Source organism: Pseudochaenichthys georgianus, unplaced genomic scaffold (genome assembly GCF_902827115.2).
Source record: "Pseudochaenichthys georgianus unplaced genomic scaffold, fPseGeo1.2 scaffold_296_arrow_ctg1, whole genome shotgun sequence".
Classification (NCBI taxonomy): Eukaryota; Metazoa; Chordata; class Actinopteri; order Perciformes; family Channichthyidae; genus Pseudochaenichthys; species Pseudochaenichthys georgianus.
The window spans coordinates 276,859-304,367 of NW_027262957.1; the positions used below are offsets into that span (position 1 = coordinate 276,859).

The following is a 27,509-nucleotide window of genomic DNA, read 5'->3' on the forward strand; positions in this document are numbered from 1 at the left end:
CCACTGTTGCATAGCGGCCTTCGTCGGCTGCAACATTCAGCAATTGGCCCTGCTCCGGGCACTGGTTCCCCCGGGGACCAGTGTTCGGTGGCTTCACATGATATAGGGTCGACCCTACTTCATCACAGGATACCTATTTGATCCTGCATAACCACATATGCTTGTCTCAAAGGGGTAACGGCCTGGTCCAGCCTGGGTGTTTCTCTACAGCTTGTCCAGCCTTAAGCTCTGATATGAGCAATTGGTCCTGCGGAAGCTGAAGCTGAAGATGAAAGCAACCTGAAATATAAAGCAATTGACAGAAGCGCACCACCAGGAGTGGAGCCTGCAGCTTAATTTGACTCAACACAGGAGACCTCACCCAGCCCGGACACGGAAAGGATTGACAGAGACCATCTTCTAACTGACACTGCTTCTAATAATAGCGCACCACCAGGAGTGGAGCCTGTGGCTTAATTTGACTCAAGAGAGGCATGACCTCACCCGGCCCGGACACGGAAATGATTGACAGACCTTGGTCTAACTAACTGACACTGCTTCTAACAATACTTTAGCCCACATACCCTGGATGAAAGTATCCTTGAAGTGCACTCTGGCTCGGATACAATTGTTGTCTGGAGACCCCCAAGCATGGTTATTATAGAACTTTAAGTCCAAACTGGTCTCTGGAGGAATGCAAGGGGAGTTTCAGGGGACTCTACCGACAGCTTGTCTGTAAACACCGAAGTAAGGGGTGTGTTCCTGACTCCCGATCAGGACGCGCTGTCCACCACACAAAAAACTGAAACGGCTCTCTGATATTCTGGATGAACGTATTCCTCTAAGTGCACTCTGGCTCGGATACAATTGTTACCTGGAGATCCCCCAGCATGGTTGTTACATAAGTCCCAACTGGTCTCTGGAGGTATGTAAGGGATTAATGTAAGGGATAATGTGCAGCGACGCAACACCGATAGGCTGATCAGGAGCCTGACGCGAATCAGTACTACCAGAAGGCTCTGCTGAGTCTGTGCGGAGGAGATGACTGAGCTCTGAGTGGACTCCTTTTCCCAGAAGGCCGCTGGGTCCTAAAACATCAGCTGACTGCAGATTTGTTTGAACTCTGTCCATAAGAGCCTTTTTGTTGTTTCTTCTCTGTTAAACAGATCACCTCCATCTCTCTGAGCAGCTTCAGTTTTTAAATAAAATCGTTTTACCAGATTGTGTTTTTCATTTGTTGACCACAAAAAAAAATGTAGTTTTTACAAATACATTTACTGAAGTTAGGTACTTGTTCTTCATTCTTTAGTTTTTTTACACTATTTTATACATCTGCGAAATTCCACTATATTCGATTTGGTTGAAAATATAAATAATGGCAGAATTTGCAAGGAGAGCACAAAGCCTAAGAGGCTCATCAAAGTCCGTTTTAGGCACTTTGACCAAACATCATAACAGAAGTCAGAAATGTGACACAATGACCGGGACTCAAGCACTGTGGCTTTGAGGGGAATATACTATCTAGTGAGAATGCTATGTGTAGGCCTGGGACCCGCCCTAAAGAGCCATTCTGTGCTGTTCAGGACAGAATGGCTCAATTAACTGTTTCCTGCATTACAGCTTTGAGGGGAGTATACTATGTTGTGAGACTACTTCGATGTGTAGGCCTGGCACCAATCACATTGATACATTCTCCCTAAGATCTGCGGCTTTGAGGGGAAAATACTATAGTGAGAATGGGCCTTCTCAATGTTCTGCTATCTAGTCAAGCTGGTTGGCAAACACTGGAAAATATCTTTATATAGCCATTTACCATGCAGTTCATTTACTCTAACTGCCCTGCATCTCAGTGAGCAATCAAGTTCTTACAGTTTCTACGTTAGGGAAGACCTTTGTAACAATTTACAACTATAAACACTTTTGAAAACATGTTGGGTGCAAAATAAATGTTTTGAGTCATGAGATCATAATTGTTTTGTCTTCAAACCTTTATTGAACTCAATAACGATTATTACAGAGAGTATTAGGAGCTACTAGATGCAGCTCTAAAGAAAGCTTTATTAAACTGCATATATGTCACAGCAGTTTGTACACACAGAGTTCAGCCCAGAGAACATGATTTCACCATTTCACAAAGAAAAGAAACATTTCTGCCAGAAAGAGAAAGTGTATCTATACAGCACACGTCAACAAGGCAATTCAAAGGGCTTTACAAACACATCACAATACTTACGACAAAGAGCAAAAGACACATTTAAAAACACATTTGAATACATTGAACAAACATTTATTAAAAAGTGTGAGACACTTGATTACTGGGAGATTCTGCAGATATACGGGTCATTAGAACTACATGCTGCTTCTCCTGTAAAGGCACAACCACAGTGTAGCCGCGTCACTACCAACATGTTAACCACACGACCGGAAGATACCTCTTGCTACACTCATGTAATGTCCCCCGAGACCAGAGACATTACAACAGGACAGGAAGTGGTCTCCTCCTACAGAGGACACAGAGACACTGAGGAGTCATGTGACCAGAGCCCAAACCCAGCATGCAGAGGTTCAGTGAATGTGGTTCTGATGGTGTGGAGGTGGGTCAGTGTGTCAGAGGAGACTCTGTAGAAGGAGAGAGAGCCAGCAGGATGATCCAGATACACTGCTACTCTACCAGAGGAGGAGGAGGAGGAGGAGGAGGAGGAGGAGGAGGAGGAGGAGGAGGAGGAGGAGGAGGAGGAGGGGGAGAGAGGCAGGACTGTGTTATTGTGTCTGAGAGAAAACTCTCCATCAGAGCACTTGAGAGACCAGGACTGATCATTCCCTCCAAACTGAGAGTTCTCTCTGCTTCCTTTCCTCTTGATTCCTCTGGAAGTCACTGATACATAAACCCTTCCTCTCCACTCGACCTCCCAGTAGCAGCGACCAGTCAGAGCTTCTCTACACATCAGCTGAGGACAAGGAGTCAAACCTCTCTGGATGATCAGGATATTTCTGCTTCTCTCTCACACGTGTCACCTTCCTGTTGTTGTCAGACAGTTTGAGTTTTCTGTGTGCTGTGTTTGGGTCCAGTGTGAGTTCACAGGCATCTGATGGAGAGTAAAACACAGCATCTCTTTATCAGAAAACACATGAGAAGGCTTTTTCTTTGTGTTTGTCCAGCTGCTGTTTATTATATGTATTTGTATAGATGTGATAATATATATAATCTTGTCAGTAATGTGAAAATGAATACACATCTCAACTGACTGTTTTGTCATCATAATCACCCTAAATCCACACTTACATTTCCTCACACCAGGTGTTGAACCTGTGCTCTCCACACTGGTCGGTCCTGGAGGAAGAAACAGTCTGAATGATCACGGACATTTCACACATCAGTTAAAGGACTGTCAACTTTTCAAACGTCATATTAAGGCATCATTTAGTTATCAGAGAATACAATAAGCTAAACGGTGTTTCTCTTGGCAGAAAGGGATGATTGATGTTATTATTGAAAAGTCTAAATGAATGTGAAGATGGGTTGAATCGGAGCAAGGAGGGTGAAAGGGCCATTGGCCCCCATTGTTACGTTCTTATTGAGGGATCCAGCGAGATGGTCTCTGGTTTGAATCTGCATTATTGCATCTTATAGGGTGAGGAGGAGGAACAGGTGTTCTCAAGTGTGTTACACATTTTATCAAGTGTTGTTTTCCCTAAACTACACAGGTTTAAACTTTCTGGTGATGATATCATCAAAGTAAACAGATCTCTATAAATGAAACTAATTATGATTCATGTCTGAGCTTAAATGTATCTCAACATATTCAGGAATTGTTGAGATTTAACAATCAGGACCAAAGTAGAACACCGAGATAGAGAGTGAGGTTTGTCCATACCTGAGAGTCTCCAGTCTCCAGAGTGGAGACTCCAGTAGAAGAGACAGCAGCTTCTCTCCTGAGTCTCCTGGATGATTGTAGCTCAGGTCCAGCTCTCTCAGGTGGGAGGGGTTGGAGACCAGAGCCGAGGCCAGAGAAGCACAGCCTATGTTTGTGACCAGACACCCTGAGAGCCTACACACACACACACACACACACACACACACACACACACACACACACACACACACACACACACACACACACACACACACACACACACACACACACACACACACACACACACACACACACACACACACACACACACACACACACACACACACACACACACACACACACACACACACACACACACACACACACACACACACACACACACACACACACACACACACACACACACAATGTTGGCTCACGGTCACCTTTTACTGATGGCGTAAAGTGTTACCAATCCAGTCCTACACAGTTTTGACTCTGCAGACCGTTTACATGCATAAAAACCTTTAAATCTTTAATAAGTAATTTGAATAATTAAATATATTAAGCCAATGAGATCGTAAGGGATAAACTTAAAATAAATTGCAGAATCCTGACCTGAGGGTCTCCAGCTCACAGTGTGGACTCTGCAGTCCAGCACACAGGTCCTTCACTCCTGAATCCTGCAGGTCGTTGTTACTCAGGTCCAGATCTCTCAGACTAGAGGACTGGCAGCTGAGGACTGAGGACAGAGCTGCACAGCTTCTCTCTGACAGCTTGCAGCCACTCAGTCTGAAAGAGGATTTTCATCAGACCAAAAAACAAGTAATACATGAAAAAGAGAGCTCAGAGGACCCTGACTTTAAACTATGTTACACCTACCTAATAGTTTCCAGCTCACAGTGTGGACTCTGCAGTCCAGCACACAGGTTCTTCACTCCTGAATCCTGCAGGTCGTTGTTACTCAGGTCCAGCTCTCTCAGACTAGAGGACTGGGAGCTGAGGACTGAGGACAGAGCTTCACAGCTTCTCTCTGACAGGTTACAGTCACTCAGCCTGAAGGAGGATTATTAAAAATAAATACAAAAAATGAAGCATTATTTCTCATCTATGACACAACAACAAGTTAAATAATGTTTGTATTCCTTTTATCTCCACTCACAGAGCTTTCCTGGAGGCTTTGACCACTGGCAGCAGCCTCAGAAGAGCCTCCTCTGAAGCAGAGTATTTCTTCAGGTCAAACACGTCCAGATCTTCTCCTGATGACAGTAAGATGAAGACCAGAGCTGACCACTGAGCAGGAGACAGATCCTCTGTGGAGAGACTTCCTGAACTCAGGGACTGTTGGATCTGCTCCACTAGAGAACGATCATTCAGTTCATTCAGACAGTGGAACAGGTTGATGCTTCTCTCTGGAGACAGATCCTCATCCATCTTCTTCTTGATGTACTGGACTGTTTCCTGATTGGTCTCTGAGCCACTTCCTGTCTTTGACAGCAGGCCTCGTAGGAGTTTCTGATTGGTCTGCAGAGAAAGACCCAGGAGGAAGCGGAGGAACAAGTCCAGGTGTCCGTTGGGACTCTGTAAGGCCTGGTCCACAGCACTCTGGTAGAGATTTGTTAGTGTAGGTTTGACTTTAGGCCACCAGGAGGTTGTTGGTTCTTCTGCCAGCAGGTTGACTCCAGAGGTGATGAAGGTCAGATGGACATGAAGAGCAGCCAGAAACTCGTGAACGCTCAGGTGGACGAAGCAGAACACCTTGTCCTGGTACAGTCCTCTCTCCTCTCTGAAGACCTGTGTGAACACTCCTGAGTACACTGAGGCTGCTCTGATATCGATGCCACACTCTGTCAGGTCGGACTCGTAGAAGATCAGGTTGCCTTTCAGCAGCTGCTCAAAAGCCAGTTTCCCCAGAGACACCATCATCTCCCTGCTCTCTGGACTCCAGTGTGGATCCGTCTCAGCTCCTCCATCATACTTGATGTTCTTCACTTTGGACTGAACCACCAGGAAGTGGATGTACATCTCAGTCAGGGTCTTGGGCAGCTCTCCCCCCTCTCTGGTTTTCAACACCTCCTCCAGAACTGAAGCAGAGATCCAGCAGAAGACTGGGATGTGGCACATGATGTGGAGGCTTCGTGAGGTCTTGATGTGGGAGATGATGGTGCTGGCCTGCTTCTGATCTCTGAATCTCTTCCTGAAGTACTCCTCCTTCTGTGCGTCAGTGAACCCTCGGACCTCTGTCACCATGTCCACACACTCAGGAGGGATCTGATTGGCTGCTGCAGGGCGTGTGGTTATCCAGAGGCGAGCCGAGGGAAGCAGCTTCCCCCTGATGAGGTTTGTCAGCAGCACATCCACTGAGGTGGACTCTGTGACATCAGTCAGGACCTCAGTGTTGAGGAAGTCCAGAGGAAGTCGACACTCATCCAGACCGTCAAAGATGAACACGACCGGGAACTGATCGAACCTGCAGATTCCTGCGTCTCTGGTTTCAGGGAAGAAGTGATGAACGAGTTCCACCAAGCTGTACTTGTTCTCTCTCACCACGTTCAGCTCTCTGAAGGTGAATGGAAATATGAACTGGATGTCCTGGTTGGCTTTGCCTTCAGCCCAGTCCAGAGTGAACTTCTGTGTTAAGACTGTCTTCCCAATGCCAGCCACGCCCTTTGTCAGCACTGCTCTGATTGGTGCATCTCTTCCAGGTGAGGCTTTAAAGAGGTCTTCTTGTCTGATGGTTGTTTCTGGTCTGTCTGGTTTCCTGGATGCTGTTTCAATCTGTATGACCTCATGTTCCTTGTTGACCTCTGCAGACCCCCCCTCTGTGATGTAGAGCTCTGTGTAGGTCTGGTTCAGAAGGGTTGGGTTTCCTGCTTTAGCAATGCCCTCAAACACACACTGGAACTTCTCCTTCAGGGTGGATTTGAGATTACGTCTGCAGACTGCAGCAGCAGTTTCTGAGTGGAAAAACAAGAAAGTGTAATTAAAAAGTAAATAGGATGTCAGTCAGCTGTCAACAAAATACATCACATTTGGTAAAGTGATTCATTTGCACTATTTTTAGCATGTTAAGGTTTCCAGATGAATGGTGAACATTAACGTTCACAAGTTTTATATCATCGTAGTTAACCTCTTAAGCCTGAAGGTCCCCCCAGTGGACCCCTCCCACCATTTTTTTACGAGACTATGTCTCAGGGCTTCTTAACATTTATGAAACTATTAATGTTTCATACCCTTTTAAAGGTAAGAAACTCCGCTAACTGACAATAAGAACAATTGTTAGCTAAAAAAAACACAAGAGTAATACCAAGCCTTTGAATTAGCATTGAGCGAAAAAATGCTAACTAATGCTAACGCTTTTTTACACAGAACTCACGGTAGAAATGCCCTTATTACTATCTTAACTGCACAAACAAGATATCCGATTTAAAGCTGAGACTCCACAGATTCCACACATGTAATTTCATCACTGTACGACCTCAAATTCCTGGAGCTATCAGCCAGAAAAGAGAAAGTAAACAACATCCGGTTTCAAAAGTATTACAATAATTGTCTTACCTTTTTTGATTTGTGATCAAAAGTTGTGTTCAACGGAATAAAAACGCCGCTTAAGGTTAATTCAATGTCTTTGTGTCACGTAGACATTTTTACTGATAATCCATCATCATATTTATGGTAATATACTGGGTATAAAGTTTTGCCGTCCAGGCTTGTACTTTCAGATATGTTTAGTTTGCTTCTCTATTACTTCCGCAATGGTAATGTTTATGTGGATTTGGGAACTGCCCATCGATTCTATTGGATGTAATGGTTAAGAAAAAGGTGTAAATCACCCAAATCGACCAATGGGTTCCAGAGATATGGTTCTGCGTAAAGTATAAAGAATGCCAGCCAGCTTAAGTACATTACGCAGGAGACTTTACTTATTGTTTACTACGTAAGGAAGCAGGAATTGCAGGACCCAGAGCGCATGGAGCACAGAGCGGACAGCAGATAACGGAATTGCAGTTTTATTGCTTATAGATTATCAGAACATTTCAAAGGGGACACAGCCACATTGGATATTAACCTATGGATTAACTACATAATCGTTTTTATCGTTTTAATGCCATTGAAGACCAGTTTAGACCAGACAATGAGGAAGGTGAGCCATGTTAGCCTAGCGCATTAGCGCTAGCGCCACTTGTTTTGATGTACGTTTTTGTTGATAACGTCGCGAGTTTGTATCTTTCAGTGTTGAAGTGGGCACCGTTAGATTCTGTGTCTTTACGATCATAAACAATGTGTTGGATGTGCAGCTAGGATAAGTAATAAGGGAGCTAGGAGTGATTTTCGGTGCAGTAATAGGTTAGCATTTGTCGCTCGGGGCTAATTCAGAGGCTCACTGTAAGAGGATAACAGAGTAGGCCTATGTTTTATTTTTATTTTTTCACAACAGTTGTATTTGGATGGAATGAATACCTATAGTGATAATTCAAAGTAATAAAATGATTTTTACAGTGAAAAAGTTCAAATGGAACTGATGGTTCCCAAATTACCCAGAGGTGAGTCCGCCTGGACTTTATTTTTCTAAACCTCTCTAAAAAGGTCAAATTTCACTTGTTTTGCATCAATATTGATACAGGGTACTTATTATATGTTATAGTTTGGATTCCTAAAGCTTTTAGTCTACCATCCCATCATTCAGGGGTGGTTTTCACTATAAGTAATGTTTTTGTTTTAGAATTTACATGTTTTTACTGTGTTCCATCTGAATTTACTTTAAAATAAAAACATCTATATTGATTCTAACACTTCTACATCCAACTCACAGATGTAACCTTGCTTTGAGAGAAAAGATGATTTATTTACCCCTTTTGGAAGTGAATATATAGTCTTTGTTGTGTTAGTGGCATTTTCGAGCCTGAAACCTGAAAAACAGGCTCAGGGCTTAAGAGGTTAACTGTTTAGCTCGTTTATTAGTAATATACCCAGAAAACAAATATTTACAGCGCAACGTTTTGTTCTCCTTATTGTTGCTTCCTTAACTAATTTGTTAGTACCAGTACTAACCAGTAAGCGTATGCACTGATTAAAGACAACGTTATATAAAGTGAAACTCCTCCCATCTTTCCTCCACCTCCTCTCCATCGTGTTGAAAGTGTTAAACCCTCTTACTGCTCTGCAGACGGTCAGCCAGCTCCTCCTGCTTCATGCTCCTCAGGAAGTGCAGTGAGATGTTCAGAAAGGCCTCTCTGCTGCTCTGCTCTTCATCCTCACTGTCCAGCACCTCCTCGTCCTCACTCTGACTCTCTAAGCATTCTGGGTAATCTGAAGTCAGGACTGTCTGGATCTTCTTCAGCTCGTTCTTCACAAAAGTGACGATGTGGTCCTCCAGCAGCTGGAACAGAATAACATGTAGCGTGAATCAGACATGGAGACGGCTCTGACCCTCAGAGTAACGGCTAACTTCCTCTAAATAGGAGATACATGCAGAATACGTTGTAATGCGAGAAAGGAACTTTGAACATTTGCTATCCAGCACAGAGGTGTGACTTGATGCTTCACTGTTTGTAACAAATTAATTTAATTAAATGCAAGCACACTCGGAATAAAGTATTATTTTTTTGTATTTATGTTTTCGGATTTCATATTGCATAAACACCATATCCAGTGTGTGAAAAAGCACACGACCGAACGTCCGGGACGTGTTATTTACAATATCGGACAAGTACATCTTTTCATTGACGTGTCCGACGGACAAGTGATGTTTTGTGCCCATATTTATCGACCAATGATTGACAAATTCAGCTTACAAAAGGCAGGACTCATTCGCAAATTGTCCGTGTCCGCCATTGTTGCTTGCGAACGCTTCACGTTTCCTTCTTTGTCATGTGTGATTAGGGATGGGTACCGGGCCCCGGTATTAATTATTAAAGTGTAGTACCGTTAAGCTCCGACGTTATCGGTCTTTTTATCGGTACTGGAGACATTTCAAAAATATATGTCAAATCTATTATTGCTAAACATTATATTGCACTATCTACATCTGAACCTTTCCTTTTGCCCTCCTTCGGCGCATCCTTTTCTCCTTCCTTGTCTCCTTTTCTTATATTTCCTGTATTGCAGTCTTAGTGTCGCCAACTCGTTTCTAACATGCAATAAGACTATGTCTGTGTGTGAAGGGGTGGGGCAGTTTACACACACAGCTGCTACATGCATGCAACACACATGCACACACACACACACATACACACACACTCACACACTCGCACATGCACCCACCCACGCGCGCACGCACGCGCACATGCGCACACGCACACACACATGGCGGAAATGGCAGCGTTACAAGGTGTGGTTAAACTGTACCCGTCTCGATGTGGACAATGCTCCTTGCCAAAAGTGCGATAAGAGTTTAGTAAGGGCGGTAACACAAGCGATTTGTCCAAAGAACAACACATTATGTCCCGTAATGTTCAGCCACCTGTGTTGCTCTGTACCACTGTGTTACTGCAGTAAATACGTGTTTTTTATTCGATTTTTTACAGTTCTGTAAGTTCACATTATTTACAATTTGTTTAGTTAATTGACCTTTTTTGTTCTCAAAAGAACCGATAAGAGTACTGTTAAAGGACCGGATCCCGGAACAGAGATGTGTGACCAATTCACAATTGCATTTATTTTATAGGCCGGAATTAGACAAGCAGTTCCTTTCCGAATTTTGATATTGATATAATATTGGTAATCTAATTGATTGCTGATGTTCTTCTGATGCAGTTGACCCTAAGGAAAGTGAGACAGCTGCAGTTATGGCTTGACCCCGGGGAATCTAGCCAGTGTACAGTATATGAGCATAGATGTATAATGTATCTGTAGGCTACAAGGGTGGTCCGCACGGGTGGGCCGGTGTGTGGGCCGGTGCGTCTGAACGTCCCGGGCTGAATTTGTGTCCCAGTCCGCCCCTGATTGCGGCTAAAACATCCAATCACCGAGCTTCAATGATGGCTGAGGATGATGGGTAATTAGATGTTTCTGGCTGTCCAAAACGCTGAAAAAATAAATGTGTCCGTCAGAATTGAAAGGGAAAAACACAAGAGCATTGTAACCGATGTAAACCAATGAATGTTGTGTAATGAGCAAGGACTCACTGGTGTTTTTTAGTTGATGAGTACTGGAGATATCACTGTGAAATCAATCGACAGTGACGGGATTACTCATTTCCGGGTGTATGGAGCGAGAGCTGCGTCCCTAGCAACCACGTTACTATAGAGACGCAGACACCGGAAATACTGTTTTCACGGCGAGAGATGTCGATAACTTCACATGGACACTGGCCAATCTAAAGCCTCTTTAGTAACATACGTAGTACGTTTCCCTGGCGAGACCTGAACCAATCTTCGTAATCTCCACAAAGAGTTGTGTTATAGTGAACCAAATGTCGTGATAGAGGCTCGCTCGTCAACATCCGGGTATTTCTCCAATGGTGGGCCATGTTAACAATCCCGTGTAACTGCGTGACGTTTTGAGGGGGTGAAACCGTGTCCTCCTGACGTCTCCCAGCGTGGACCAACGTGACATGTTCACGTCTTGCCGTGATACCGGGTTGGGTTAAGCTGTGAAGGGCGTGTGTGTGTTTGTGTGTTAGCGTACTAATGGTATACATGTGTCAGCTCTCTCTATTGAACAGCTTTTAGAGGAATTAATAGGTAATTGAAAAACATGCATTTCATGTATTGTTTATTTTTACTTCACTCCTTCTAACTCCATCTCTCCTTCTAACTCCATCTCTCCTTCTAACTCCAGCTCTCCTTCTAACCCCAGCTCTCACGGGTTGGTGCGGTCTGGGTGAAACAGTTATTTACTCGATATTGTTCCTTTGTCTTTAACTGGAGGGAGCCACACACTCACCATCAATATGGAGTCCAGGTGAGTTTGAAGCTGCTGGGCAGATTGACCACCAGGACCCTCTGATCTCTGCTGATGAACTCTGTGGAGCAAAGAGGAGGGTTTTAAAACAAATACAGAATCTAAGAGCCACATGTGCTGTGTTTGAAGATCCTCCTTGAAACCGGACATACAGGACAAAAGATCTCATTTCATTTTTCTAAGTAAAATACCATTTCAGAATAATGTAGTGTGCGGTGGACTGGTCTCAGATGGTGGATCCTGATAGAAACACAATCACTGATAAAAGTCTAATAGAGAATTAAACCTGATAGTCTGCACAGTCAGCAGTTATTGGGCCTTGGGGTTTGGGCGCCCTATCGTATGAAGATTTGCTGGCGACTGTTTCCTGAGGCTCTCTTCATTCATTCAAGCCTTTATTTAACCAGGTGGTCCCATTGAGATCATCGATCTCTTTTTCAAGGGAGACCTGCCCAACATGGCAGCAAGTAGGTTACAACATGAACATAGAACAACAGATAACACAAAAGGACATCATATTTACAGGGCTGCATTCACATACCTAGAGACATGGACAAGTTCCAACAGTATCAAATAGCATTGCACCGAACTTTAAAAACATGCATTGGAACCAATTTGCTCATTTTCAAATATTTTTGAAGACTGTTCCAAGCAAGAGGAGCTGCTCACATACAAGCTTTCGTACCTAGGTCAGTCCTTGCTCTTGGCATATGTAACAAAACCACATCATGATCTCACGCAATAGCTACCTGCAACTCTCTGTGTGATCAGAGCAGATGTAAGATGGGAGTTTACCCAGCATGGCTTTACATATGAACATGTACCAATGACTGAGCCTCCGTACAGTAAGTGAAGGCAAAGCTGCTTAAAGTTTCAAAAGCGAACAACAAAAATAACTTTAATTCATACCTTGGTCCATCACTATGCTCTCCATCTTCAAACGATGGAGGTCGAGTCGATGCACTCTCCATGGAATCAGAGCTGGACCCAGGAGAGTCTGGTCTCTCATGGGGGATCCTGATAGAATCAAAAACATAATCAATGCAAAGGTGTCTCTGTCTCACACTGGATCTGGGAATGACCAAGAAGGGAGTCTGAGTGAGCTCATACTAAATCAAACACAATGTATTTATCTATGGAGATTTACAATGAACTGTGTTTATCAGCAATATCAAGAATGAGAGAAGTCAATGGACGAGCAGCATATCTGCTGTGGAGGTTAGGTAAGAATTTAGAGGTCACCTGTCACCATCTTGTGGTGACAGGGGTGAGGCACAGGACATCTTTCATATCTGGTTAGTTTAATAGAATAAAACCAATGCTGCTATTATTATCGGGTTTTATTTTAACCTAGAGAACTAATTAGAAGGGACAAAAATAATAGTGAAGGGTAGGAGAGGTATTTTAGGGGGGAGGTTTGGGGGTTTAGGTGAAGAGTGAATGTTTAGATATGAGGGAAGGATTGCCTGAAGGGAGGGAAGAGTGAATGTTTAGATAGGAGGGAAGGGAATAGCCTATAGTTAGGAAAGAAGATAGGAGTAAGGTGAATGGGATTTGAGGTTTAAGGAGTTTAAGGGAATAATGGGGAGTAGGCAGGAGGAGAAAGAAAAGGGCTGAAATTGATACCAAGGTCAAGACCCACTCCTGCCCCGCACCCGCGACGTGCAATACCGAACCCGCCCCGCTACCCGCATATTGCCAATTAGTTCCGCAACCCGACCCGACCCCGCATATATATGAGCAGTGAAAACGTGCAATTATTAACACACGCAGTTGCATATTTGTCTCAAAAAGCGTGGGATGTTGGTTATTTGCTCCATCTAGGAACCAGAAGCCTCCAGACGTTGGATTTCGCTCTTGAGGAAGTGTTATTGAAAATGCTGTATTCTCCGCTAAGAGCTTCACCTCAGCCATTTTCAATGTGGCGCGCTCAGCAGCAGATTGATGCGCTGCAGAGGTTATGATTATGCGCGGTCCCGCTGGGGAGAGGTCTGAGGATTTAAACATTAAACTAAATTATAATTATTTTAATATATTTATTATGCAACACCCGCGACCCGACCCGCATCATCTTTGTTTTGCCCAGTAACGAACCTGGAAAAAAGCGTTTGAAAAAATACCACCCGCGAATCACTTTTTGTTGCCGGTCACCCGATGCAGGACTCTGACCAAGGGTTAGGAAGGAGGAGAAAGAAAGGGGGTTGAAATTAATATAACAGGGGTAGGAGAGTTTCTGAGGTTAGGTTGGGAAGGAAAAAAGGTTGGGATTAGGTAAGAAGCTGGGGAGTGGTTTTGGTTAGGGGGGGGGGGAAGGGGAGGGTGAAGGTTTAGATATGAGGGAAGGGAATAGTTTCTAGTTAGGAGAGAGGGTAGGAGTACGGTTAAAGGGGTTTTGAGGTCTAAGAAGTGTAGGGGAGTAAGGGGAAGTAAGGAGGAGGAAAAGAAAAAAGGAAAAGGGTTAACATTAATACCCAGGGGGAGGAGGGGTTTTGAGGTTAGGTTGAGGAGGGAAAAAGGATTATAATTAGGTTAGGATTAGGAAATGGTTATGTTAGGGTGGGGGGGGGAGGGTTAGATTGAAGGGAGGGAAGAGTGAAGGTTAAGGTATGAGGAAAGAGAATAGTTCATGAATAGGAAATAAGGTAAGGGTCCAATAAAGGGGTTTAAGGTTTTGGAAAAATAAGAATGGTTTATAAAAGAGATACATTCAGGATGGGGTTAGGGGCAGTTTTATATTTGAAATGAGGTGTTTAATACAGAACTCCTAGGTCTTTCTTTCAGGAGGTGATCGGTGACTAAACATTGTTAAAACCCCCAGGTGACCTGGAGGAGAGTCTGCAGATCCACCTTCTCTCTGCTGCTCTCCTTTGGCCAAATGACCAAGAGGGGTTTGACTCGAGGCCCGAGATTAACAGATTGGAGATGGTGTGTTGGATAAAGTGAGTGTAAAGTAATTTATTGGTATTCATTTTCTTGATCTGGTACAGGTGTTGATTTAGTCTTTGTTTTAACGTTGCTCCCGTTTCACACTTTGTACAGTGTTTGCAGGTAACAGCATATACAAGGTTTGTTGATAGAAGGGTAAACAAACGCCAGATCGGAGCACCCTGGCCCGGGACCATGCCGGCGAGGAATTTAAGGTGCGTAAAGTGAGTGTCCAGGTTTGAAGGTTTGGTGATCTTCTTATTGAGGGCTGTACGTACCAAGATATCTTTCAGATTTTTATTTTCGACGGTACGCCATGATGGTTTTAAAGGGGGGTTAGGGTTAGGAAATTATGTACTTTTTCTTTTTCCTCTTCATAAATGCTGCCACTGCAGTTACAAGGTGTGTTCTCTTGCATGCAATAGGCATTACATTATGACCCACTTTTTATGCACTGCAAAGGATTGTGGGTCAGAATAGCCAGGAAAGCATGCTGGTTTACAAACTACAAAATGCAATCAGCTGCAGTTGAACATCCTGGTATTCTGGAGTCCTAGACAGGATGCAAGGACCCCAACACGTGCTGCACAGCCCCCACATTCACCCAGACAAACAGTATGTTGAGCATATAGGTGTTAGGGTTGTCACAATGTGTTGAAGAACACCCACAATGAACTGACTTGGAGAGGATTTCAGATACACAGTCCAGCTGACATGAGACTCCACTGGAGCGTCTCTGACTGCAGTATCATTAAAGACATGAAGACCCTCTACACGCAGTGACTGTGGAGATACCTCAAAGGATGCTTTATAACCTGCCTGGTGTGTGTACGCTTCAGAGATAAAGAAATGAAAACACCTCAGTCCCGTTGATCTGAGCCGTCAGTCCGGTTCTTACATTTCCTCCCAGCACTAAGGATGCTTACTCAGGCTGCGGCCACACGAGGACGAATTTGGTCATTTGCGTTACTGTTTAGTGTCATATAGACCGTTCGGCCACACGAGGACGACCGAATACGGCACTAAACGACTGAGGAAACGATAACGGGTCCCAAGGTGGATAGAAAGGCATACGCAACTCTCTGGGGGGTCAAACGGCTCCGTGTGTGCACGCTATCCGAACATTTTCAGATCACTGATAGTGATTGTGCAATAGCCCCGCCTCTCCCCACCTCTTCTGCTCACCTCCGTTTACCCCGTGCCATTGCTGAAGTGTTTCGCCACCAACAACAACAACAATGGCGGATCGCAGAGTTGCTATCGTGCTCCGGACGCTATTGACCATGCTACGGTTGTTTGTGCAACATCTACAGCAATAATGATGAGGCAATAGCCCAGCCTCTCCCCACCTCTGCTGCTCACCCCCACGTCAAAGTAAACTGCACCCTGAATTCAGATTATTTATCTTTCTCTCGCGAGTGAAGTCTAATCTGACAGGACGGAGACACGCAGCTCTGCTCACCTGCAGCTCCTCCCGCTGCAGCAACACACACTTCAAGTCAGATCATCGCCCTTAGCTATTTTAATTACCTCTCAAACTAAACTAGTTATAAATATGTTTATTTTTACAGTCGGCCGGGTCACTGATTACTGGATGAGACAGACACTGGCGCTGTCCGAAGAGAGGGAGGAAAAAGAGAGGCTCCGTGTATTTTATCATTATATTATATAGAGTCGTTTTTCATTTGTTTTAAAGCTCAATAAATAACAAAGAAGACCTTTGACCGGCACTTTTATCATTTTGTCCGGAAGATTTAAACTTTAATACACGTTGACTGGCGAAAAACTCCGGTTCCCTCGGCCCCCACCGCGGAGAATAAACAGAAGGGCAACCATGACAACCATGCTTCTTCGCTGCTTTTGTGGAGGAAGTTACAGCGCCACCTACAGGCTCGGCATATGTACTGCAGCTTCCCCAGCGGTTGGAGCTAAACGGAGCGGTCTCGTGTGGACAGACACTATCCGGATAACTATTGCGTGTGGACGGAAGCTTGTTTGCGATTCCGTTTGCGTTAATCCTATGCGTTTAACCGTTTTCGTCTTCGTGTGGCCGCAGCCTTAGATTACATCAAACTGCTGTCACCTTTACAAGGAAGTCTTTCTTGAAAAACATTCTCCACAATACTTTAGAATAGATATTTATTTTGATTGGCCAAGTTGGAAATTGCAATTTTAAGTTTACGAACAAATAATTTTTGGATGAAGTTTTAGTGAACCTTTTTGATTACACTCATTGTTCTACAACGATTTGTGACCTACATCTTCTGATATTCTCGCTTAAACATTATCAGTCAAACTTTCAAAAACACAAGACATCAAATGACAATAAACAACAGGACTGATCACCGTGGAATTCCCCTGGAAACCAACGTCAGAAACAACAACAGAGCCGCCTGCAGCGTGTGAAGAAGAAGCCTTCATCACAGTTGGCATAGGGGCATGGCAAAAGGCACACTGAGGGCAACACACATTTGATCAAATAAAACCCAAGTCATTGTTTGTTCAAACCTAATTTATTGGAAGTCTTTTTGCAAGTAACCTGCTTACCCTCTCCTTCAAGGCTGTGAAGGCCAAACAGAGCCACAGAAAGAAGCAGCCTTAAGTAGAGGCTCAATCAGTGGGAACACCTGTGCGCAATTGGAGCATACCATGTAGTGCATGGGTGCGGGTGGCACTTTTCTTGCAAGTATAAAAATGTTATTGTTTGGGGCTTCTGTGGTCAAAGAGATAATATGTTGACCTATTTTGATTTGGTGTGTTTGGGTAATTTGTCTTGCATTGTGAATGTGTTTGTAGATTAGAATGACATTGGCTAGGGGTATAACTAGTGTATTATCCTATGGGGAGGGGCTTAACATGTATAAAACCCTGGCCACAAGTGTTTTAAGGGGAGTCTGACTGTGGCTGTAGAGCAGAGAGGTACCAGTTATATGTCCTCGACCTGTATGTATATAGCAGGGTTTTGATTTCTTCCTGTACAATCCTTGTTACTTTGTGTTTTTCCAGCACGTTGGTGTTAATAAAAGCACCTAAGGATACATTTTTGGTGACTCAAGCCATCTTATTTAATTCCTAGTTTTTTCATCGAACCTTTTTATAACACAGCGTCTTGGCCTAATAGTCGTGTCGCACACACATTGCAGTGACAACAGCAATATCAAGTACGTTCTGCTCATACCGTCAGATGATAGAACTGGCCTTTTTGAATGGCCACGTTAAATCCTGGATTCTGATTGGTGGGTCTGATATTTCTGTTTAGTAGTTAGTTGCTCAGGATGCTCTGATCGAGGGACCCTGTGCTGTCAAATCGATCCGGTCAGTTTAACTTAGTTTAAAGACATTTGAACTGTCAGAAAACACCATGGAATACTTTGAGAATATGATATTTTAAAGTAAATAAACAGAGAAGAAGAACACTAGTGTTTAAAGTGAATGGGCTCTGGCTGTATTTAGAGACTGGCTGATGGGAAATACAATTTAAACAGACCTGGACAGTTACTGAAAACCTGGATCAGTGCTGCCGTCATTTTAAGTTACGATGCTGCAGTTCAGACGCTGATACTAGAACAGAAGACGGAGCCCTCCACTAACATATCTCACGCTATCACAAACATCCCACCAGAAAACTCAACGCTCCATCAAACAGTTTCAAATACAAAGTCCAGCTGACATGAGACTCCACTGGAGCGTCTCTGACTGCAGTATCAGTACAGACATGAAGGCCCTAAACACGCAGTGAATGTGAAGAGACCACAAAGAGGTTATATCACATCTGCTATGTTTACTCTTCTATGTTGAACTTTTTCTTTTTTTAAACATGTCAGTCACGTTGATCGGAGCTGTTGGACCAGATGAGACACTCCCTGCATTTTTCACTGCTGATGATGATATCTCAGATTACAATCAAACTGCTGCCAAAAGCTGCTGGCATCATTACAAGGAAGTATTTCTAAAACCATTCTTCTTTAACTCCGAGGAACATTCTCCACAATACTGTAGAATAGATTTATAGCATCAGCATCAGGAAACATTAGTGAGGTCCATTTAAACGGTGATACAGAACAAGTGATCCTGAGCCTCCGAACAGTTAGTGAAGGCAGACCTGCCTTGGCATACAGGGTACAGTGATGAGCAAGTGCTCTACAAATAGTAGCACATGCGCTGTGATAGGTGGCATCTAACTTGATCAGGTAATGGGAAGGTGCATTCATATAGATCAGATCACCATAGTCCAGCACAGGTCAAAAGATCACAGAGACTTTTCCTTTGCCTCAAGCGAGAAACAGGACTTGTTTCTGAAAAAGAAACCTCGCTTCAACCTCAGCTAAAATTCATCAGCTGTGTTAAGAGATGACCCCTTTCTTACTTCTTAATATGCACAAAGAAAGGTTGTAAACATCCTCTCCTTCAGATACTGATAGCACTCGATATATGCCATGAGTCAGAGAGTAAACATCTGACTCATAAATAATAATAACAATACATATTATATTTGGAGGAGCCTTTCAAGACACCAAAGAGCACCTAACAATGCATTAAAGAAACACTCAACAAGGTAAATCAGCAACATATAAAATGCAGGATCATTGTGGATCCTGATAGAAACACAATCACTGATGAATGTTCAGAAGATACAACTTTGTAGATAATTATGTTGAATTTCAAGCGTTTTAATAAAGAAAAAGAAGAATTACTTTTTGCTTTAGTTCTTACCTTGGACTATCATCATGCTCTCCATCTTTAAAATCAATAAATCGAGGCATAGACCAGTCACTCTTCATGGACACACAGCTGGGTCCGGGTCCAGGAGGGTCTGGTCCCTCACGGTGGATCCTGATAGAATCAAAAACATGATGAATGCAAAGGTTCACTGACACTCTGCTGAACATGATGCTGACTTTTGAACATGTTAATACTGATAAGATGAATAATAACTTTGGATCAGTGGTGTCCATCTTGCAGGCTGGCAGGCTCAAAGGTCCTCTGTAGATTCCTGGAGGATCTGTTGTGGAGTCGAACCTAAACACAAACACAACAACATGCTCGTTACTGCTCCTTCCTCTCTGCCACACACTGGATCTGGGACTGAACAAGAAGGGAGTCTGAGTGAGCTCATACTAAATCAAACACAAGGTATTTATCTCTGGAGATTTACAATGAAGTGTGTTCATCAGCAATATCAAGACTGAGAGAAGTCAACGGACGAGCGGGATATCTGCTGTGAAGGTTAGGGTAAGCAGATCTCCCCATCCCAGGATCTGGAGGGTGGTGTGTGTGTGTGTGCGAGCGTGCGTGCGTGTGTGCATGTGCGTGCGTGTATCGATGTATCTACGTGTGTGTGTGTGTGCGGAGCTTGTCCCAATGGAATCCATAAAGCACCTTAAATGATAGGGGGATCTAAAATGGCCAATTTAAAAGTGATTCCAGTTCTATTAGTAAAAGCTGTGCATGGTAGTGTCAGTGCAGTTAAAACACAAGTGCAATGATACAAATATAAATAATTAAAACATTCTCCCCAGTAATATGAATTTAAAAAGTAAAGGGAGTGTTAAAATTAACTAATAATAATAAAATAAAGGAAAGCACACCGGGTTAGTAAAATCGTATATAATGAACTGGATGTCACTGAAAACAGAAACCACTAAAATCGAGGTCGGGTAAGTTTAAAAGATTCCAAAGGGTAGCCGTTTTCTATTTAAAAGGGTGGCAGGCAGGTGAAGAGTTCCTCCCTGCGGGTGGTTTCCCGGCCTCCAGGTAATAACATTTTTTTAAATAAATATAAATAAACAAATAAAAGCGTCCCTCCTCATGTGGCTTTGATCATTTTCAGATAAAAACATACACATAAATACATTTAAAATTATAAAACATGTAAGAAGTAATAAAATCATAAATATGAACACCATTAAGATAAATAAGATAGTGCTGAAAACATGCGATAAAAATGTAGCACACCAATACAAAAAGTCCAGATGAGGAGGATCTATAAATAATTAATAAATAAATATAAGTGCTAAAACACGTGGAGGGCGGATTAAAACAGGCTGACACACCCGCAGAGAAGGGAACCCAAATCACCCACCTGCAGGGGAGAGACCCGGGGGGAGAGGAGATCACACAGGTTAAAACATGTTGAGTGGTGGGAGGCGGACCCATCAATTATATTTTTCATTTAGTCCGCCCGGGTCAATGGTGCCCAGGCGATGGATCCACCTCCGCTCCCCGCTCGCCTCTGGCCCGTGCTCCAGCCGCTGCTGCTCTCCAGGCCCACAGACTGCACACTCTGGAGGCCATGGAGTTTAAAATGGTTGTATAAAACGCTCGTGCCGTCCCCGTCTCTAATTCGATATTGATGTTGTTTAATTCTGAGGCTGATCTCGTTGGGCGTTTCCCCCACATAGAGTCTCTGGCAGGCCTTGCACCTAATTACATAAATAGCGTTTTTTGTGTTAGGTGTCAAGGCCTGCCGTACATTGCTCCCCTCTCGAGAGAAGGGATTGAAAACGTGGGGGAGGCGAACGAAACCAACCTCAGAGGCCCGAGGCGCCTCCCTAGTTTTGATGCTTTTATTTAGTTTTTTGTGGACCAGGAGGTCCTGGAGATTTGTGTTGCGTCGGTAGGCAGAGATCAGCCGGCTAGGATATATATACTTCTTCTTCTTCCTCTTCATAAGTTCTGTCACTGCAGTTACAACGTGTGTTCTCTTGCATGCAATAGGCATTTACCCTCTTGTTTATCAACTGCAAAGGATTGTGGGTCAGAATAGCCAGGAAAGCATGCTGGTTTACAAACTACAAAATGCAACCAGCTGCAGTTGAACATCCTGGTATTCTGGAGTCCTAGACAGGATGCAGGGACCCCAACACGAGCTGCACAGCCCCCACATTCACCCAGACAACAGTATGTTGAGCACATAGGTGTTAGGTTGTGACGATGTGTTGAAGAACACCCACAATGAACTGACTTGGAGAGGATTTCAGATCCAAAGTCCAGCTGACATGAGACTCCACTGGAGCGTCTCTGACTGCAGTATCATTAACCCTTGTATGGTGTTCCGATCCCTGGGACCCGTTCTCATTATTTAGCTAAAGAAAAATGAAATGATAAATTATCTTTTCAAACTCACACCCAATGGCCTTCGCTCATTTTCTGTGAAGAGCATGTATCAGAGCACATTTCAATGAACCCACTGTACCCCCCCCCCCCCTACACATTTACATTACATACAGGGTGTTCGGGTCCACTCTCTTCATCAGCTGGGTTAAGAGAGGACCCCTTTCCTACTTCTTAATATGCATAAAGAAAGGTTGTAAACATTCTCTCCTTCAGATACTGATAGGACTCAATATATGCCATGAGTCAGAGAGTAAACATCTGACTCATAAATAATAATAACAACACATTTTTATATTTGGAGGAGCCTTTCAAGACACCAAAGAGCACCTAACAATGCATTAAAGAAACACTCAACAAGGTAAATCAGCAACATATAAAATGCAGGCTGCGCAGACAGAAAGAGAGACATCAATGAAAAGCAGACGGGACAGGAAGTAGCTTTGATAAACAAACCGGACTAAAGTGAGCAGGCTGATCCGAACAGGACAGTCTGAATGAGGTGATTGTGTCAGACTGTCAGAAGTGCTAAATCTTCAGTGTCTGACATCAGTTTGAAGCTCTGCTGTGTTCTGCTTGAATTCATACCTTGGTCCATCGCTATGCTCTCCATCTTTAAACGTTGGAGGATGAGGCATAGACCAGTCACTCTTTATGGACACACAGCTGGGTCCAGGAGGGTCTGGTCCCTCACGGTGGATCCTGATAGAAACACAATCACTGATGAATGTTCAGAAGATACAACTTTGTAGATAATTATGTTGAATTTCAAGCGTTTTAATAAAGAAAAAGAAAAAATGACTTTTGCTCTAAATTCTTACTCGAGACTATCATCATGCTCTCCATCTTTAAACTCAATAAATTGAGGCATAGACCGGTCACTCTTCATGGACACACAGCTGGGTCCAGGTCCAGGAGGGTCTGGTCCCTCACGGTGGATCCTGATAGAATCAAAAACATGATGAATGCAAAGGTTCACTGACACTCTGCTGAACATGATGCTGACTTTTGAACATGTTAATACTGATAAGATGAATAATAACTTTGGATCAGTGGTGTCCATCTTGCAGGTTGGCAGGCTCAAACGTCCTCTGTAGATTCCTGGAGGATCTGTTGTGGAGTCGAACCTAAACACAAACACAACAACATGCTCGTTACTGCTCCTTCCTCTCTGCCACACACTGGATCTGGGACTGAACAAGAAGGGAGTCTGAGGGAGCTCATACTAAATCAAACACAATGTATTTATCTCTGGAGATTTACAATGAAGTGTGTTCATCAGCAATATCAAGACTGAGAGAAGTCAACGGACGAGCGGGATATCTGCTGTGGAGGTTAGGGTTACAATACACTACAATACAACTTTATTTATAAAGCACTTTAAACCTCCAGACCAAAGTGCTGTACAGGCAAATAGATAAAACACAGCTCAGCTCACACACCATAAAAACAAGTACAAGTAAAAACAAAAAACAATTTAAATGCAAAAAAGCAACATTCTAAAAGATGTTGAAACGCCAAATGTTAAAACGCTAAGGAGAAGAGGTGGGTTTTAAGAAGCGATTTAAAAGCAGGCAGTGTGGAGGCCTGTCTGATCTCCAGGGGCAGAGCGTTCCACAGTTTGGGAGCCGCTACAGAGAAGCAACGGCCCCTCTGAGCTTTGACCTGGTTTTAGGCACCCTCAGGAGCAGTTGGTCCGCTGACCTGAGAGGGCGGCTCGGCGTGTAGTGCTGTAGCAGCTCAGCAAGGTGGTGGGGTCATGCCATTTAGGGATTTAAAAGGGTTAGGGTTAGAGTTAGGGTTAGAGTTAGGGAATGATGTACTTTTTATTTTTCCTCTTCATAAGTTCTGTCACTGCAGTTACATAGTTTGTTCTCTTGCATGCAATAGGTATTTACCCTATTTTTATGCACTGCAAAGGATTGTGGGTCAGAATAGCAAGGAAAGCATGCTGGTGTACAAACTACAAAATGCAATCAGCTGCAGTTGAACATCCTGGTATTCTGGAGTCCTAGACAGGATGCAGGGACCCCAACACGTGCTGCACAGCCCCCACATTCACCCAGACAACAGTATGTTGAACACATAGGTGTTAGGTTGTCACAATGTGTTAAAGAACACCCACAATGAACTGACTTGGAGAGGATTTCAGATACAAAGTCCAGCTGACATGAGACTCCACTGGAGCGTCTCTGACTGCAGTATCATTAAAGACATGAAGACCCTCTACACGCAGTGACTGTGGAGAGACCTCAAAGGATGCTTTATAACCTGTCTGGTGTGTGTACGCTTCAGAGATAAATAAATGAAAACACCTCAGTCCCGTTGATCCAAGCCGTCAGTCCGGTTCTTACATTTCCTCCCAGCACTAAGGATGCTTACTCAGATTACAATCAAACTGCTGCCAGAAACTGTCACCTTTACAAGGAAGTCTTTCTTGAAAAACATTCTCCACAATACTTTAGAATAGATATTTAGCAGCAAGAAACATTTAAACGGTGATACAGAACAAGTGATCCTGATGATCAAACATTTACAGGTTCCTTTTTTTAGGAAACACAAACATGTTTTCAAGTTAGGTTACTTCTTTGCTGGAATTAACCAACTATCCAATTATCCAATTTACAAAAATCATTTAAATCATATTCTCACCTGTTGAATTCCCTTCAGGTCAAACCCCTGCATGTGTGGAAGAAACTCTGCTAATCTCTTCCTCACCAGTCCTGTGTCTGCCTGCATCTGATCTGAGGACGCCGTCTCTCCCTCATAACTTCAGAGCATCAAAACACACGAGTCACAAGAAACCTGTCCAACAAGCACAAGAAACCAGTCAGTTTGAGATATGGTGTAGTTCTACTAGCTGTCCACTAGATGGTGGTAACTGATCATCCAATGAAATAAAGCTCAGCACTAATTTACAAATGTTCACTCTTGCCCCTTTCACACCAGCGCCTTTTCAGCTCCGGCTCGGAGCTAGAGCCTGAAAAGCACCGGGTTTTCCAGTTCACACCGGAGCTGCGCCGGCTCTTAGCTCCGGAATCCGCTTCATTTCCAGCTCCAAAAAATTGTCGGTCCAGAGGCAAGAGCTTTGGAGCTAAGAGGTGACGTCGCTTACGTCTCTCTTACGTCGAGGCGTGCAGGAAACTAAACCCACCTCCCATGGGTCGACTGTCAGCCTGCCTACAAGCAGTGTGCCTATAAACACACTTTATAAAGTCAGGCAGCACTAACCAGGCTTCGTGTGATTCTGTTTATTTGTGCCTTACTTTGACCATCCGTTCACTGTTATCGATCATTGTGGAGAGAGGCAGACGTGTTGTTTTGTATTATTGCAGCTATCGGATGCAAGTAGTCAGTTTAGCTTCGGTTTGCTATGCCAACATCACCCGTTTGATACCAGAGAAAACTTTCATAACAGCGTTGTGATACCAAACGGTGTCAATTCAGACTGACACACATTCACTTAGGGCTAGGGGAACTGGGGATATGCATTAGCTGCTTGTGTGAGTCGGACAGTGAATACTTTAGAGCGGCCGCTGCAGTGTGAGCTAACCGGGAGCTAACGGGAGAATACACTCCCGTGGAAGAGCAGCACTGCAGCGGTCGGTAAATGCTGCAGAAACACATTAATAAACAATGAACCACGGCACTCTGGAGAAAAGTATAAGGTTGGAGAAGTCGTTATTCAATTTATTCTGGCTCCCTGTGATTAAAAGCAACACGATCATCGACCCGACGCTGTTGTTGTTGTTGTTGTGAGCGCCGTAATGGCTGCCGTTGGGTGGCAAATCAGCGATGTAAACGGTGACGTCATGACGCAGCAAGGGCAGCTCTGGGGCGCCAGTGGGCGGTGTGCACTGACAGTTGACTGATCTCATTAGCATCCTAGTGTAGCTGTGATGAAGAGTTTCCCACAGACGCACAGTATGGACTGATCTCCGTCCTCTCTGCGGACGCCTGAAGACACAGATCTGTTCTTTTACTAGGATTTCTTCCAGGTTAAAGTCAATACAATTGTAACTATGGATCCTTCACCAATAATACAATAAATCAATGTTATTTATAATCAAACTTTTCAAAGAACAAAAAAGTTCTTGCAAAAGGCTTTGTTAAAAACAAATATTTGTCAGGCCTTACAATATGCTTCAAATAAGATAAATCATTTTGAGTGATACATTTTTTAGTTTTTAGTTTTTGATTGGCCGAGTCGGACATTATTTTTGAACAAATTATTTTTGGATGAAGTTTTAGTGAACATTTTTGATCAAACACATTGTTCTACAACGATTTGTGACCTACATCTTCTGATATTCATGCTGAAACATTATCAGTCAAACTTTCAAAAACACAAGACATCAAATGATAATAAACAACAGGACTGATCACCGTGGAATTCCCCTGGAAACCAACGTCAGAAACAACAACAGAGCCGCCTGCAGCGTCTTGGCCTAATAGTCGTGTCGCACACACATTGCAGTGAGAACAGCAAACATCAAGTACGTTCTGCTCATACCGTCAGATGATAGAACTGGCCTTTTTGAATGGCCACGTTAAATCCTGGATTCTGATTGGTGGGTCTGATATTTCTGTTTAGTAGTTAGTTGCTCAGGATGCTCTGATCGAGGGACCCTGTGCTGTCATATCGATCCGGTCAGTTTAACTTAGTTTAAAGACATTTGAACTGTCAGAAAACTCCATGGAATACTTTGAGAATATGATATTTTAAAGTAAATAAACAGAGAAGAAGAACACTAGTGTTTAAAGGGAATGGGCTCTGGCTGTATTTAAAGACTGGTTGATGGGAAATACAATTTAAACAGACCTGGACAGTTACTGAAAACCTGGATCAGTGTTGCCGTCATGTTAAGTTACGATGCTGCAGTTCAGACGCTGATACTAGAACAGAAGACGGAGCCCTCCACTAACATATCTCACGCTATCACAAACATCCCATCAGAAAACTCAACGCTCCATCAAACAGTTTCAGATACAAAGTCCAGCGAACATGAGACTCCACTGGAGCGTCTCTGACTGCAGTATCAGTAAAGAGACAAAGGCCCTAAACACGCAGTGAATGTGAAGAGACCACAAAGAGGTTTCACATCATTCCTGGTTTGTTGAATCTTCAAAGATTAAAAATAAACAAAAGCACCTCAGTCGTTGATCCGGGTTTGACACGCCCTCACAGCACTGATGATCTCAGGTTACAATCAGACTGCTGCCAAAAGCTGGCACCATTACAAGGAAGCCTTTTTAAAATCATTCTTTAAGTCCGAGGAAATTCTCTACAGTTCTTTATAGATATATAGAATCAGCATCAAGAAACATCAGTCCTTGTTAAACGTTAATACAGAACAATTTAATCAAAGTGATCCTGATGATCAAACATCTACAGATTCCTCTGGTAGGATTCTCATCAATGAACTGAGTGTTAGTCAACACATCTCTGTGGTTAGCTCAGGTAACTACTCGGTTGTATTTATCCCCAAATGTATAATCCCACATTTTGAAAATCATGTTCTCACCTGCTGAATTATCTTCAGGTCAATGTCGACGCTTGCGTGTGTGGCAGAGACTCTGCTCATGTCCTCCTCCTCAGTCCTGTGTCTGCGTGCATCTGATCTGAGGACGCCGTCACTCCCTCATAACTTCAGAGTGTAAACACATCAGAGTCACGTGAGAACCTGTCCAACAAGAGCAAGAAACCAGTGAGAGGTGATGCAGTTCTACCAG

General features: G+C 43.5%; 1 protein-coding gene across 1 annotated transcript; it reads right to left on the minus strand.

The window, feature by feature from the left end:
- Positions 1-1,964: 1,964 nt before the first annotated feature.
- LOC117442109 (NLR family CARD domain-containing protein 3-like) lies at positions 1,965-27,388 on the minus strand. The gene is given in 17 exon segments (XM_034078113.2): positions 1,965-2,936; positions 2,938-3,065; positions 3,263-3,281; positions 3,283-3,310; positions 3,855-4,028; positions 4,452-4,625; positions 4,716-4,889; positions 4,996-6,790; positions 8,991-9,213; positions 11,721-11,799; positions 12,648-12,755; positions 19,377-19,496; positions 19,599-19,682; positions 22,365-22,478; positions 22,820-22,903; positions 24,429-24,581; positions 27,302-27,388. Coding segments are annotated over 15 exon segments (3,696 nt in total). The 5' UTR covers positions 22,840-22,903; positions 24,429-24,581; positions 27,302-27,388; the 3' UTR covers positions 1,965-2,480.
- Positions 27,389-27,509: the final 121 nt, after the last annotated feature.